Source organism: Rhinatrema bivittatum, chromosome 4 (genome assembly GCF_901001135.1).
Source record: "Rhinatrema bivittatum chromosome 4, aRhiBiv1.1, whole genome shotgun sequence".
Classification (NCBI taxonomy): domain Eukaryota; kingdom Metazoa; phylum Chordata; class Amphibia; order Gymnophiona; family Rhinatrematidae; genus Rhinatrema; species Rhinatrema bivittatum.
This window is the reverse complement of record NC_042618.1, coordinates 294,012,743-294,029,139: the sequence shown is the minus strand read 5'-3', so window position 1 is coordinate 294,029,139 and position 16,397 is coordinate 294,012,743. Positions and strand designations below refer to the sequence as shown.

At 48.7% G+C, this 16,397-nt stretch overlaps 1 protein-coding gene across 2 annotated transcripts in view; it reads right to left on the bottom strand.

Moving 5' to 3' along the window:
* Positions 1-16,397, bottom strand: part of ARHGAP11A (Rho GTPase activating protein 11A) — a 237,228-nt gene that overhangs the window by 157,795 nt on the left and 63,036 nt on the right. For both annotated transcript variants that reach the window (XM_029600193.1, XM_029600194.1), the window contains exon 4: positions 6,890-7,146. In XM_029600193.1, coding sequence (XP_029456053.1) covers positions 6,890-7,146 — 257 coding nt within the window. The remainder of the gene's footprint in view (positions 1-6,889; positions 7,147-16,397) is intronic.

The following is a 16,397-nucleotide window of genomic DNA, read 5'->3' as shown; positions in this document are numbered from 1 at the left end:
CCCAGTTTGGCATTTTCTTATGTTCTTAGAAACGCCCGAGCTTGAATAGTGTCGAACCTGGCCCCAATAAAGTCCAGCTACAGCAATGGGACCTGATGAAATTTCGGGTAGTTGACCAGAAAGCCTAAGGTCTCTAATAACCAAATGATGGAGTGCAGGTATTGTAGTGTTCCCCCCTGGGTGGTGCTCTTGATGAGCCAGTCGTCCAGGTAGGGGAAGATCTGCACCCGTAACTTCCTCAGCTAGGCCCCCACCACCACTAGGCACTTTGTAAAGACCGGACTTCATGTTTGTCGCACTCCAAGCCATGCTGGACCACCTTCAGGAAGTCCTCCTTCAGCTGCTGAGGTAGGCATTCCTGCTTCCTGGAATACTGGTTCATGTACAACTGGTAGCAGGCGATACGGGCAGCCAGCAAGGAGCCCCAGAAGACTTTCCCCCGCAGGGCGTCCAGAGCCCTGTGCTTTCGGCCCGGATTAGCAGAGGTGTGGATACGAGAATGCTTTGCCTTCCATAGGACAAACTCTACTTTCACAGAGTGGTGTGGAAGCTGGCACCATACAAACCCCATGGTAGGCTGAACCAGATACACCACATCGGTCTTCCTGTTCACTGAAATGGGATGTTCCCAGAGCCAAACAAACAATTCCTTGACTATGTCATGGACTGAGACTGCCACCACATCCTTAGGCACATCCATAAACTGGAGGACTTCCAGCATCTTGTGGCTGGAGTCCACCTCAGTCAAGAGCTGGAAGGGGATGGACATCCGAGGATGACTCAGAGGCATCATCTTCTTATAGGTCATATGCAGCGGCGGCATCATCACTGAGCGTGCCTAGGGACACCAGTGGGGTGATTCCTAACCATGCTCTTGGCGCGAGGCACCAAGAGCCCCAGAAGCACGGAGGGCATCGGAGACACCAAAGGCTTCGATGAACCCGGAAGGGCTGTGGGAGTCAGCCTCGGAAGAGGCGCAACTAGTCCCGATGGACCTCCCTCATCCGAAGAATCCAGACTCCAGGGCGATAGGCATGGTCTCCGCCTGAGGCAGCATCTGTGCCCTCAGGGCATCAGTAGGACACAGAGGAGCATGTTTAAACACTGCAGCAACAATGCCAGCATCGAAGGCGCCGGTTCTGGCATCAGTGGCGGCCCTAGTGAGACTATCAGCTCGATGCCTTGTAGGGCTCGGTCAACTGGCAACTGCGTTCTAATTCCTCCTCAAAAACTGCCAAAGACAGGACAGTTAGTTATTCATTTATTTATTGAAAGTCTTTTCTATACCGTCGCTAAGTTATATACCATCGCAACGCTTTACATGAAGGCCCATAAGTAAGTTTGTAGTAAGCGTACTGTAGTACATTCTAACCAGTGCCATCAAGTTTCGGTTACATTAAATCATAAAAATACGTACAAATGTTTAGTGATGTAGGTTCTGGCCAGGTGTACCTAGAAGGTACTTTTACAGGTCAAAAAAAATCATATTTACTGTGTTATATTATTAGTTGGAGGAGGAGGTGCCACCTGGCCTCCTTCAGAGCCCTGAGGGAGACTGATGTCCAGCATCAGAATCAGTGGAAACCGCCTTGAGCCCTCTGGCTAGAGGCCTCCTCGGCCCAGGACCACTTTGGGTGCAGCTCGGTCAGCGCTGGTGCCTTCCTAAGCTTGGTCTCCTGTGAAGACGGCGACTGGTGAGGGTGCTTCCTAGACTTCCCATGTGCTTGGCCCAGTCTTTCCCTGGCACCGAAGATGCTAAGGATCGGACCTGGAACGAGAAGAAAGGGATGTAGGTCGGTCTCCAGCGCCCAATTCAACCTGGAGACCCAGCGGTGGAGAAGACAGCACAGGCTAGTAGCCACTGGGTCCTTTTTCCCCAGAGGCGTCAACGATCCCGACGCCAAGGTCGAGGGACTGGATTTCCAGAGGCCAAACTGATTCTCCATTTTATCTAGGTACACGCGGCAACCCTAAGGCGTCATCTGGACACAGAACGAGCACCCCGAGATGTTGTGCGATGCCCCCAGGCACATGAGGGTCTGTAATGGACATAGTCCGAGGTACTGGGGGCATCGGCGAAAGCCAGATGCCACCATATCAAAAAACAACCAACAAGCGGTCGATGGTCAGCAGCCATCGGGAGATGGCATTATCAAGAATCAACTGCAACAAACGCAAAACTCACCGCAATACCCTCTAAGGCCGGGAAGATGACAAGGGACAGTGCAGGAAAAATCAGAGAAAAAACTAGAACGTGATAGTTTTCCAGAAGAAACAGAGCTAGCTCCACATCCATGAAATCATAGCTCCGCGGAAAAGGAGAGACTGAAGAGGGACCCCGCGTGGACTTGTGGTTAGTGGCATGCTGGGCATGCTCAGTGTGCCAGTCATGTGCCAGGCTCCACCCATATGTGAGGACTACCATCCTACTTGTCCTAGGAGAAAATAAATAATCTTTACCGGGGAGGTATTCTGTAATGGCTCCCATGCAAAATAGACCTGCAGTGCCTTAAGATGATATAAGGAGAGCGCCCGCGAGGAACCGAGCATGACCGCCATTCAGAAGCAGTGACAGCCCTTCTCCAGGAAATGGAGAACGAGGGAAACCCCTTGTAGGAGTGGATAACCAAGCTTCCAGAGGGGAACCCATAAGGGTTGACTGGAACCCAGTCAAATCTCCCCTTCCTGAAGGGACAGGAAACCAATGGGAATTGGGGCCTCACAATCCCGAAAAAACTTTCAACTCTCCAGCTGAGAGTTAAGTTACAATCACTGATCACTGAGGTTCAGAAGCAACGAATCTGCCACTGGCAGCTACCCTCAGATGGGGTAGGTCACCACAATAATTAACGAAGGGACCTCAGCAAAAATGGGCCAATGACTGCTGCTGTTGTCCCCTGGTCCTGGCCTACAAGGAGAGGCATCAATTCAAAAACTGAGGTGCCAGTACGACGATACCCTGCAAGGGACGGAGCCCCAGGGGCTTCTCCAAAAGGGGATTTGTGATCTGGGAGGGGGGTTGAAAGACCCATTTCCTCTTCTGAGGAAGGAAAAGACTCCCCCCATTACCCTCCTGGTGTCTTCTCCCCTAAGTATTCGACCAGGAACGCAGTCCTAGTTCAGTCCTATGCCTATGGCACATAATCTGTTGTGCTCGCCACGAGGGAAATGCACGCACACACACACACACAGTAGAGGGCAACTGGAAGAATAAAGCTATCCACTGTAAAAGAACACTACTACTCATACGGTGTTATGCCATCCTACGGATGGCGGGACATCCACGAAACCACTCACCGTGCTTGTGGGTAAAATCCCATGTCACAGCAAAGACAGAGCACCATTTGTTAAAAGTCATTGGCTGCATGCAGTGTGTGTGATAGTGCCTTCCTTTCCAATGCTCCCCAGCACTTTGTGGTGCAGAGCTGACAAGGGGCTGAAACCTTGATGCAACGATGGCAGAACCCCGGCATGGCTGAGTACTACACAGTCAGGGAAGAATGCAGCCTGCCATCGCACAAGGCGCTTGGAGCAGATGCCTTACTGTACCCGACCCACATGTTGTGCTCCACTGTCACACTAACTCCCAGTGGAGTGAATAGGAACAGTGCGATGACAGCGTCCCCAATACCACTGGGGCTCTGGTTACAGCATGGTAGTGGGTAGCTATCAATAGCGTTGCCCCCTCCTGTACCTGATAACGCTCCAAGAGGCTGGATAAAGCCCTTGAAACTGAGTCAGGAATGGCTAACTGCTGTTTCCCTCATGGAATAGCAGCAGCGAAGTCCATGGCAACTGAAAGTGCCCATGATGCTCTGTGATCGTGTCCTGCGGCATCCAACCACGTCCACTGGTGCCCACCATGGTGACTGTGTCCGTAAGGCCAAGAGCACTCTCACACTCACCAATGATGGATCACATGAAGGGCACCAAACAATGTTGCGCCCAGGGCTTTGATGGCACTTGACCGTATCTTGATCAGGTTGATGGTATATAGCGCCATCCCCAGCACCAAAGGCGCCCATGGACATCGACAGTCCAGCTTCACCGATAGAGACCCCCATGCCCAAAGGCATCGATGGACCGGCAGCAACCAAGGATGTCAGAGGCAAAGACTCTGTAGCCCCAACAAGGCCCCGACACTTCTCATGGTTTCCAAAGGAACCGGTGGCTGCCTGCACAATTGACAGTTCCCCTTGGCTCACCTACATGTCAGAGGATGTGGATGCTGTGAGCACGATGGCGTCCCTCGCCAGAGGCTATGGCTGACTTTAGCCTTGCTAGTGCTCATTAGCACTGATGGTGCACAAATCCAGGCGGGACCTCCAATGCTCCCTGATCCCAGCAGCTCAGGCCCTTGAAATAGTCTATATCCATTGTGCTCCATAGCCGTAGGCCAGTGATGGGAAAGCAGGATACCCCTCAGTGCCACAAGGAGCCTGGCGGGCACCAGACTACAGTGTCTGGATGCCTCAGCATCCAGAGTGCCTTGCATGGATGATGACCTCTGTATTCCATCCGTCCAAGGCCAAAACCCCCACTGCACAAGGGCTTCAGTGGCATTCAAGAGCTCTCAAGAGTCCCGGCGGTCGATAGCCTCAAGGATGACCAGGGCATTCAACAGCGATCCCAGTGTCTCGTTAATGGTGGTCGTCCTCGTCGAGAGTAGCAACGAATGGCATCCACGGCCAACATGCCTGATGGCCCTCCATGGTGTCCCGCACCTTGATGGCATCGAGGCAGTTCTGCACCGCAATGGCATCAAGGCCATGCACCTAGACAGCCTCCACTTCATCAAAGCTACGCACCTCAACGGCATCGAGGGCAGCCGCGACAAAGCCATGCACCCTGACAGCATCAAGGACAGTCACGGGATCAAGGCCACGTAACTCAACAACATCACAGGTGGCCATGCATGCACTTTGATGGGATCGAGGGCCCTGATGGTATTAATGCCCTCGGGGCCTTCAATGGCATCAAGAGTGTCTCCGATGGCATCGAGAGGGACCATAGTACTCGATGGCAGTCCTGGTCCCCGACACTAGAGGTCAGTACCGCTACTCTGCGACATCGAGTCTCAAGGCTCTCGATGACTCTGGTGTATCGAGACAATGCCTATGGCACAAAAGGCCCTTGCAGCATTGAGGGAGGGCGTACCAGCACCTCGATGGCGTCCAGGGTGACCATGGCACTTGGTGTCAGTCCTGGTCCCAGACGTGGTCCTGACATCAACACATCAGATCAACAGTTCGAAGGTCACGGGTAACTGTTACTGGGCACGGCACAGAAGATGCAGCAGCAAACTGCTTGCCAGGCTCCTGCTTGCCCTCTCTCAATGAGACTGCACTGCCATCACAGGCAAGCAGGAGCGGAGGCTCTATCACCCTGGGCTCCTACCCTTGGAAACTAGTTCCTTTCAATGTGGGGAGGTTGAGCTCTCCATCCCTCCCCCCCCCCCCCTCCTCCACAGGAACAGTGTGATCCTCGATCTCTTCACTATCTGAATCTCTATCAATGCAGATCGAATGATGAAACAATAAGGAACTCCTGCCTAGGTAGAAATCAGGCAAGTCCTCAGGCTCAGAAGCCTACATGGATCACCCACGGACAGCATTTAGTCAGTCCTGCCAGCACCTGACAAAGGTACAAAAACAGGCAGAGTAAGGAAAGGACACAGATATTAAACTGCAGGTGCAGTATTTATTTAATAAGGGATAGTAGTAGACTCTGACAGACTGCACAGCGACTAAAGCCCATCATGCGGCTGACAGACAGTAGAAAAATGATGAAAAAGAAAATAAAACTGCCTACCATAAGGGAAAGGAAAGAAAAACAGCTGAGGCTCTAGAAAAACTGTGAGGAGAGAGCAAAGCTGAATATCATGGCACACACGGCTCCCATGACCAACTGGCTCCACAAAAAAAAAAAAAAAGAAAAAGAGACTGATGGACTCTGCCTAGGGGACAGCTGCACATGTTCAATAGGGCATATTTGAAACTTCTAGAATCTTTGAGATCAAAGTTCCGGACTGGGGCTCCCATCCGATGTCACTCATGTATGAGGACTGCTTGTCCTCGGAGATAGTACCTACGTTTATTCTGGAGAATCAACATTTCCAGTACAAAGTCCTTCCATTTGATCTAGCGGCAGTCCGCAGGGTCTTCAAAGTGCTGTGTAGATGTGGTTACCCATCTCAGAACATAAGAACATAAGAAATTGCCATGCTGGGACAGACCAAGGGTCCATCAAGCCCAGCATCCTGTTTCCAACAGAGGCCAAAAACCAGGCCACAAGAACCTGGCAATTACCCAAACACTAAGAAGAACCCATGCTACTGATGCAATTAATAGCAGTGGCTATTAATTGCATCAGGAATAACAGTGTACTACTAGTCTTTCCCTATTAGGCGATTGGCTAATATGAGCATACATTACACAGAATCCAAGTGCAATATGCATTTTGTCCTCCAAATGTTGCCGTTTCAAGGGTTTGTGATACATTTTTTAATCAATTGATCTCAACTCATTATCTGGAGTTTATAGGGGCCTTTCAGAACATAGAAGATGGAAAGACTTTCCTTCTACTCCAAAGGGAAAAAGTCTTGGTAATGTTAGTTTACAGGAAGTTACTGCCAGATTTTCCATTCAGTGTTTGTACTTGCACTACAAAACATTTCTAGAAAATGTTGGGCAGTTTATGTCAACTGAAATATTCAAGCAAACAAAACTATAGTAAAAGAATATAAATACATCTAGAATCAATAGAAAGTATAACAATGCCAGAGTGGTGACACTAAACACACAGAATACTTTCGCTACCTTTTTTTTTTTAATTTGGGAAGACCAGGACCCAATACCAAACAGTTGTAATTTGTTTGCTGCAAGCTTACCTGCGTGCCACATTGTGGAGAAAGTTGAAGAAGAATCGCAATATCTCAATGTTTCTCCCAGGAAGAAGACAAGACAGTAACATTATGGCAGTGATCCTCTCTCTCTCACATGTCAGCTGCTGAGCCTTGAAAAAAGCTTCGTGGAATTCTGTTTGAAGAATGGGCTCGGGCAGCTCTCGGAAGAACTGCTTTAACAGGTCTGCCACATCACAAGGGGCTGCTGTGGATAAGCAGCTCTCACCATGGTCTAATTTTCTCTGAAAATAAAGATCAAATCCATTCTAGCCTTAAGTTTGCTAAAATCTTATTATTTTTAATTTCAAAGCTTTTATTCTCCTTAATCTCCAACCCAATTGCCAGTATTATACTGCTATTGGAGAGATGAATCCGACACCTCTGATCTGCTGCAGTTCCACATAAACAAGATATGAACAAACTGACACGATAGCCTTCACCTGAGACTCCCATTTCTTAGCTCCTATCCAATTTATAGCTATTCATTTCCCACATTCTGTACAAACAACTTAATATGGATTCTCCCAACAGCAGAAGGATGCTCCAGACAGGTAAGATGACTCACACTCCAGATGTGTCTAAAACTTCATGGTCCAGTGAGGATGTCATTTTAGCCTTGCTGAATTAACATCCATCAATTCTGAGAAATGAATTCCTCTTTAAAAAATCTATAAATTTAGAGTGGTCATTTTTTCATAAGCATTTAGTCTGCATCCTGTACCTTTCCAGACCTTATCTTTCTGTTGGTAGATTATTCAAGGCATCTACCACAATCAGTGTATAGGACAGTTTTTCCCAAACTATTCAAGCCAAAGGCACATCTACATTAACAGTATTTTTGAAAGGCACACCAATCTCTATGGGGCAAGCAATGTAGACAGCAGGCGATACAGTACAGTGTGCTCCGGCGGAGTGCACTGTTAACCCGCGTTTGACGCGCTAGCTTTACCCCTTATTCAGTAAGGGGTAATAGCGCGTCAAAAACACGCGGCCAACCCCACCGAAACTAATAGTGCCCGCAACATGCAAATGCATGTTGATGGCCCTATTAGTTATTCCCGTGCGATTCAGAAGGTAAAACATGCAGCCAAGCCGCACATTTTACTTTCAGAAATTAGTGCTTACCCAAAGATAGGCGTTAATTTCTGCCGGCACCGGGAAAGTGTACAGAAAAGCAGTAAAAAGCAGTAAAAACTCGCTGACAGCCACTGCTCCTGTCAAAAAAAAGAGGCGCTAGGGACGAGCTAGTGTCCCTAGCGCCTTGTTTTTACCACGGGCCCTCATTTGAATACCAAATTGCACGCACAGGAGAGTGGCCTGTGCGCTCGCCCGCTCTCCTGCGACTTTTACTGTATCGGCCTGATGGAGAGGTAAAAAAAAAAAAAAAAAGAGCTAGGGAACCACTGAAAGTCTCACCAGTCTCTCTTCCAAATTTTAAAAGGGGAGAAGGGCAGAGTCACACAAACTCTTTACAGTACATCAGTTCTCTATACATAAAAGTGCAGGAGAAGAGAGAATTAGGTATATTGTGGGCAGTCAGCATAGTTAGTTATCTAGGCTGCCGCATGTGGTTGCTAGACCTCAACTGCTGCTGTTCCCAACACTCAAGAGTGACATCTAGTGCTCATTACATGCTCTCCCTGTCTCATTTAGCCTGAGGATAAGACAGAGGCTGGAAGAATTCAAATGAAGAAGCTCAGAAGGGGAAAGATCAGGAGCTGCTGTGTGTACTGTATATGAGCTAACAAAGTGGGGCTTGACAATCCATGCCCTGCATGCTGCCCATTAATTACCACATTCTGGGTGTTCATGCTATACCTAGGAAAAGGCAGCATGCATGATTATACATGTTCTCTGAAAGGAGCTCCTACACATTTAAGAGCCACCGCTGGTGTCCCTTGTTGCTGTGAGGTAATGAGAGCAGAGCCCAGGTGCTGGCTGGATCTGAACATCAAGCAGTGCTGATTTTTCCAAGGCACACCTGGACCAGGTCTGACAACAAAGTGGTTGGTTAACACTGGTATAACATTTTCTCGTATTTTCTTTGAACCTTTCTCCTTCCAACCTCATATCATGGATCCCATGTCCCCAGAAATTCCTTTTCTATGGAAAATTTCACATTCTTGAAATTTATAAAAGCCTGTCAAATATTTGCACATTAATATCATATTCTGACTTTCACTTCTTTCCTCAAGCAAGTATATCCTCGCTTCAAGGTGCAGCATCCAAAAAAGAAAAATAAAAAGAAATTATTAGAAAAGAAATGGAGAATAGAACAGAGAATATCATAATATCTCTGTATCATTTATGAGACCGCAACTGTGTGCAATTCTGGTCACTGCATCACAAAAAAGGTATAGACCACCTAGAAAGCGCAGTTGCTTACCTCATACAGGTGTTCTCCTAGGACAGCAGGAAGTTAGTCCTCACACGTGGATGACATCATCCAATGGAGCCCGGCACAGAACACTTTTGTCAAAGTTTCTAGAAACTTTGGCCAGCAGACTGAGCATGCCCAGCCTGCTACTATCTGCGTGTCCACGCGAGGTCCCCTTTCAGTCTTGTAACATAGCAAAAGAAACGAGCGAAAAAATTAAACAGCAAACCGAAGGTGAACCTAACATCATGGGGAGGCGGGCGGGATTCCTGAGGACTAACCTCCTGCTGTCCTAGGAGAACACCTGTTACAAGTAAGCAGCTGCGCTTTCTCCTAGGACAAGCAGGATAATAGTCCTCACATGTGTGTGAGTACAGAGCTCCAGACTGCCCCTTTCAACCAGAGAGACCAACAGCGGCCGACCAAGGTGCCAATGGGCACAATACAACTGCTGCGCTGCAGGAAAAACAGGGGGGTGGTCTGGTCCCACAAGGAGCAAAAGTGAAGAGAGTTGGGTTCAAGTCTGGAACAGGTTGCGCAGGACTGTAGTGAGCTACGAACGTGTGGAGAGAATTCTAGGTCGCAGCTCGGCAAATTTCAGCGATAGCGACCGTATGCATATGGGCCATCAACAATGCCATGGCCCACACAGAGTGAACCTTCACTCTGCCATCCAGCTGGGGGCCTGCCTGCAAGTAGAAAGCGGCAATGCAATCTGCCAGCCAGGTCAATAGGGTTTGCTTACCCACCACTGAACCCAGTGAGTTGGGGGTCAAATGACACGAAGAGCTGGGTGGACTATCTGTGGCTCGCTGTGAGGTCTAGGTAAAAGGCTAGCGCCTGTTTACAGTCCAGGGTATGGAGAGCACGTTCCCCTGGGTGAGAATGTGGCCTCGGAAAGAAGGTGGGTAGAACAATTGACTGATTGATGTGGAAATCAATCACCACCTTGGGCAAGAATTTAGGATGTGTATGCAGGGCCACACGGACGTGGAAGAACTTCGTGTATGGTGCATATGTAACCAGGGCCTGAAGCTCAATGACCCCTGCAAGCAGAAGTGATCGCCACCAGGAATATGACTTTCCAGGTGAGGAACTTCAGACCACAGGACTGTAGGGGCTCAAAGGGAGGCTGCATCAGTCTCGCCAAGTCAACATTGAGGACCCAGGACGCTGTCAGAGGCCGAAGAGGGGGCTTCAGTTGGAGAAGGCCCCGCATGAAACGGCCAACTCTGGCCTGGACTGAAATGAGCGTACCAGCGACACCTGGGTGGTATGCGCCGACAGCGTTGAGTTGTACTCTGATGGAACTGGTCTGAAGCCAAGACTCAGACAGGTGCCACAGGTAGTCCAGCAGCTGGGGGAAGAGGGCATGAGAAGGGGTCCAACCCATGCCCTCCGCACCAGATGGAAAAGCGTTTCCAATTTGAGGTGTAGGACTTCCTAGTCGAAGGTTTCTGGGATTCGATCAGGACCTGGGAAACACAGTCTGAAAACTGTAATGGCTGGAGGATCATGTGCTCAACATCCAAGCCATGAGGACTAACACCCGGAGGTTTGGGTGGCACAGAGTGCCCTGAATCTGCAATATGAGGTCAGACACTGTCCCAAAGGGATGAGCGCATGCACCAACAGGTCCTGGAGGAGCGGGAACCAAACCTGTCGAGGCCAGGAGGGAGCAACAAGAATCATACACCCCCCCCCCCCCCACCTCCCTGAAGCTTCAACAGCACCTTCGAGAGGAGCGGGAGAGGCGAATACACATACAGGAGGCCTTGGCCCCAGTGAAGGGAGAAGGCATCGCAGGCCGGACATCTGATTCCCGGTACTAGGGACCAGAATCTGTTCATCTTGTAATTGAGAGGGGACCTGAACAGGTCCACATCCGGCATACCCCAGTGGCAGAAGAGGCTGGCCGCTACCGTCGGGTTGAGGGACTCCTCATGTGGATGGAAGGACCGGCTGAGACGGTCCATGAGCACATTGAGGTGACCTGGTAGATACGTCGCCCGTAAATACATCCCCTGGGAGAGGGCCCAGTTCCAAACCTGTACTGCCTCTTGGCAGAGGAGGAATGAGCCTGTGCCCCCCTGTTCGTTGATGTACCACATCACAACCTGGTTGTCCGTCCAGATCAGAACTGCTTTCGACAACAACTGCTCCCAGAATGCCCACAAGGTATTGCCCGAAGCTCTAGAAAGTTTATCTGGCAACGTGCTTCCGAGGTGGTCCAAAGGCCTTGAGTGTGTAGGCTGTTCGTGTGGGCTCCCCACCCCTGAGGAGAAGCATTGATGGTGAGGGTCACTTGGGGCGGCACGGGCTGAAAGGGAAGGCCGTGTTCTAAATTGGGGAGGGCTTCCCACCAGGCCAGGGATAGCTTGAGAGGTTCAGTGACTGTGATCAGAGCCTCCAGATCCTGAGGTGCCTGCTGGGTCTCCAAGGCCCACTGAGGGTTTCTCATGCGGAGGCAGGCTAAGTGACTTATGTGGACGGAGGCCGCCATGTGGCCTAGTAGAAAGAGCAGGAGACAGGCTGGCACCCTTCTGCTGTTGCAGATGAGGGTAGCCAGCAAGGCGAAGGCAATCGCCCAGTCCCTGGGCAGTAAAGCTTTTCACTTGTGCCACTTCCAACCTGGCGCCTATGAAGTCTAGCTGCAGGGGTGGACAGAGGTGCGACTTGGGGAAATTGATAACGAACACCATCGTCTGCAGGGTCTGAACCGTCAGGGCCAGAGTTTTCACGGCTCCGGAGTGGGAGTCACTCCTGGACAGCTAGCTGTCAGGTATGAGAACAATGGACCGAGCAATGTTGAGGTAGGCAGCCACTACTGCCAAGAATTTGGTGAAGACACAGGGGGCTGATGCCAGTCCAAAGGGTAGCGCACTGTTTTGAAAATGTGCATTCCCCACCAGGAAGCGGAGGTACTTCCTGTGGTTGGGGACAATTGCAATGTGTGCGTACGCCTCCTTCAGATCGAGGGAGCAAAGCCAGCCTCCTCTTCGGAGGAGGGGGGGGGGGGGGGGGGGGGAAATCAGCATGCCCAGAGAGACCATCTTGATTTTTCTCTTATGAGAAATTTGTTCAGTGCCCTGAGGTTGGAAATGGGGTGCAAACCACCATTCTTTTTCGGGATGAGGAAATACCTCGAATAGAACCCTTGGCCCTGTTGTTCGCATGGGACCGGTTCCACTGTTCCTGCTGCGAGGAGGGGAGAGTTTGTTTTGAAGAGCAACCAAATGAAACCCATGATGGACATGGGAGAGAGGTTTCTGGGATCCTGTTGAAGCGCAGATGGTACCCCTGGTGGACGATGAAGAGGATCCGACGTGATCTCTTCCCAGTGCTGGGCAAAGCTGAGGAGCCTGCCACTGACTGGGGGATCGGGTGCCAAGGGTGCTGCCAGCTGACTTAAGCTCCCTTCTCAAAAACCTGTCGCCGGGGCTTGCTGGGGCACCAGTCAGCATCAAGGGGGGGGGGGGGGGGTCGCTCCTGGCAGGGCGACCCCTGGAACTGATCCGGGGTGTGCAAGTTCAAGTGGCTGGAGGGTAATACTTCCTCTGCCGGTAGAAGGGCATACAAGAGCCTTGCCTGGAAAATTTCCTAGCTGAGGATGGCCCTTCTAAGGGACTAGCGGATAGCTGCTGGAGGGTATCATGATAGTCCTTCAGCTGCGCCATCGTATCCCAGACATTGTCCCCGAAAAGTTTCTCGCCTGTGCAGAGGAGATTTGCGAGCCTATCCTGGATCTCCGGCCGGAGGTCCGAGGCCCTGCGCCATGCCATCCTTCTGGCGCCGATGCTCACGGTGGCTAAGCAGGCTGCAGTCTCAAAAACATCGGAGGTGGAACGCACCTTGTGTTTCCCTGCTTCCAAACCCAGTGAGGCAATGGCTGCAAGTACTTCTTGCTGCTGCTGGGGTAGGTCCTCTGCAAAATCCTGGACTCAGTTCCAGAGATTGCGGTTGTAATGAGTCATGTAAAGTTGGTAAGCCGAAATGCGGGCGACCGGCATGGCGCCTTGGAAAACTTTCCTCCCTATGGCGTCGAGTTCCCTATGCTCATGTCCAAGAGGAGCGGAGGCATGGGTGCAAGAACGACGGGCCATTTTTTAAGACTGACTCCACTCCCACCGACTGGTGGGGGAGCTGCCTCTTCTCAGGGCCTGTTGCACCAAATAGGTGGCATCGGCCTTTCTGTTAACTGGGGTAATGGAGATGGGGTGTTCCTGCATACAGAGGAAAAGTTCTTTAAAAATATCGTGGATTGGAACTGCCACAATCTCCTTAGGAGCATCAATGAACTGGAGTACTTCCAGCATCTTGTGACATGCATCCTCCTCTGTGAGGAGCTGAGAGGGAATGGCCTCAGCCATAGCCCTAACAAACCCCACAAACGACAGGTTCTCAGGCGGTGAACAGTGCACTCCTCCAGGGGCGAAGGCTCCGAGAGGGGGTCAATGGAATACTCTGAAGACAAGTCTATGGAGTCATCACCCCAAGGGTCATAAGGACCCTCTTCCTCAAATGGGCCAGGGCGCCAAGGGCGAGGGTCATGAGGGACATCAACCCTGGGCACTGAGGTCTTTGGAGGACGTGGGGATACCGGCAGCACAGGTGGGATCATTGGATGTGGCAAGCCGAAGGGGCCTGGCAGCGGCTCAGGGAACTGTGGGTGAGGATGCCCGGCCCCGGTGGCCTCATCCTCATCGGAGGACCTGAGGATCAGGATCACTCCGGTGGAGGGCATCAGTGGCCGACAGGGCATCAACTGCCCCTCAGGCACCGGCTGCATCGGTAGAGCACCCAGAAGGACATTCAAATGATCTAGCAGGGGTGCCAACATCAATGGCGGAGGCTTGGGTACCGGTATGGGGGCCAGTGGCACAGTTAACGCCTTGCATCGCATTGAGCACTGCCGATTGCACATTTTTACAGAGCAATTGGTTTAGGAACCGACAAGAGAGGGAGAAATTTTAGATCTAATTCTCAGTGGAGCACAGGATTAGGTGAGAGATAACGGTGGTGGGGCCACTTGGCAATAGTGATCATAATATGATCAAATTTGAATTAATGATGGAAGGGGGACAGTAAGAAAATCCACGGCTCTCGTGCTAAACTTTCAAAAGGGAAACTTTGATAAAATGAGAAAAATTGTTAGGAAAAAACTGAAAGGAGTAGCTACAAATGTAAAAAGTGTGCAAGAGGCATGGTCATTGTTAAAAAAATACCATCCTACAAGCACAGTCCAGATGTATTCCACACATTAAAAAAGGTGGAAAGAAGGCAAAACAATCACCGGCATGGTTAAAAGGGGAGGTAAAAGAAACTATTTTAGCCAAAAGATCTTCATTCAAAAATTGGAAAAAGGATCCAACAGAAGAAAATAGAATAATGCATAAGCGTTGGCAAGTTAAATATAAGACATTGATAAGACAGGCTACGAGAGAATTTGAAAAGAAGTTGGCTGTAGAGGCAAAAACTCACAGTAAAAATTGTTTTTTTTCTTTTTCAATTTTTTATTTATGAATTTTCAGTTTATACAGTCATAATTACCAAGACAGTAATAGCAGAACAAGAAAGAAATATTTAAATAAGAAATATATATAGTATCATTTTGAAATACAGTAAAAATAATTCTTGTTCCTCCTAACTACAGGAAAAATTAAGGATATCCTCTGTGAAACATTTTATGAGCGAAAATCTAATTGAAATCTTAACCTAACCAGAAAATGTTATGGGATTTCCATCAATCTATATTAACCGGCTGTTTTCCCCCCTAGAAAATTTCTAAGTTGTTCTGGCTCTAGGAATGAGTAATTTTTCCCCTCGCTCTTGATGATACATCTACAGCGGTATTTTAATAAAAAGAAACCTCCTTTATCCACTACCTTTTCTAAGTAGTAGAAAACTCTTTCTACGGAGCTGAGTAGCCCTTACCAAATCTGGAAAGACCCATATTTTTTGTCCATAAAAAAGTTTTTGATCTATTGCAAAAAAAAGATTTAAGTATAACATCCTTATTAGTAATAAAGGCAAACTGTAGCAACAATGTGCCGCTATTTTTTATTTCTATCTTTCCTTGCGATGTTTGCAACAAATCAAAAATATTTATGGATTCCTGATGTTCTTGAGAATTTTGTATTTGATCTAATTTTGTTGGAACTTTTTTTCCTTATGCCTATATAAAAAGCCCTTACGATAACTGGATGGTTAACCTCTGGAATATTTAGAATTTGCTTAATGTATTCTTTAAACAGTTCCCTTGGTCCCAATTGATCTATGATGGGAAAATTTACTACCCTTAGATTTAAGGCCCTTATATTATTCTCCAAAAACTCAATTTCCTTTGGAATTCTTATTCCGTTTTAATTTGATGTTGTTGAATTTTCTCTATCTGCACACATCTCTTAGCTAAATCTTTAATTTCTTTTTGTTGTTCCTCTACTTTCTCCAAGTTGATCTTTAGGGAATTCTTTATTTCCTTAACTTCTTCCATAATTTTTCCTATTGAACCGTCTAACTTTGCTATAAAATTCCATAGATTTTCTAAAGTAATGGTAGGAGGCTTTAATATCACTGATCTAACAGTATCCCGTTCCCTAGTTCCAACTAATTTCCCAAAAGGAGTACTTTCCTTTTTTGGAGATGATAAAGAGATATCAATATCGGATTCTTCCAATGATTCGGCTAGGGTTGGTGCCATTTGTATTTCAGTCTCTAGGGATTTTACATCTTTCAATTCCTCATTTCCTCCCGGTACAACCAAAGGGGACCTCCCTTTGCTACCAGGTGGGGGCGGTGTCTCCGGTACCCCAGAACTCAATGATGTTTCTAAGACAATGGATGTATGGATTCGCTCCACTCCCTCCTCCAACGCGGTCAGTCCATCGGGGTTTACAACTGGAGATCCTAGCCATTCTGATACACTTCGTTGCCCAGAATCAACATTTGGTAAATTTGAGGAAAGCCTTAATTTGGCCTTCCTTTTAGTGTGAGGCATATTTGAACAGCAATTTCTCCGAGCTTCTTAGTTTCTCAAAATGGACCATAACAATTCAAACATTCAGAGAGATATCCTTAAAAAACTTTTTTAAATATATCCAAAGCAGAAAGCCTGTG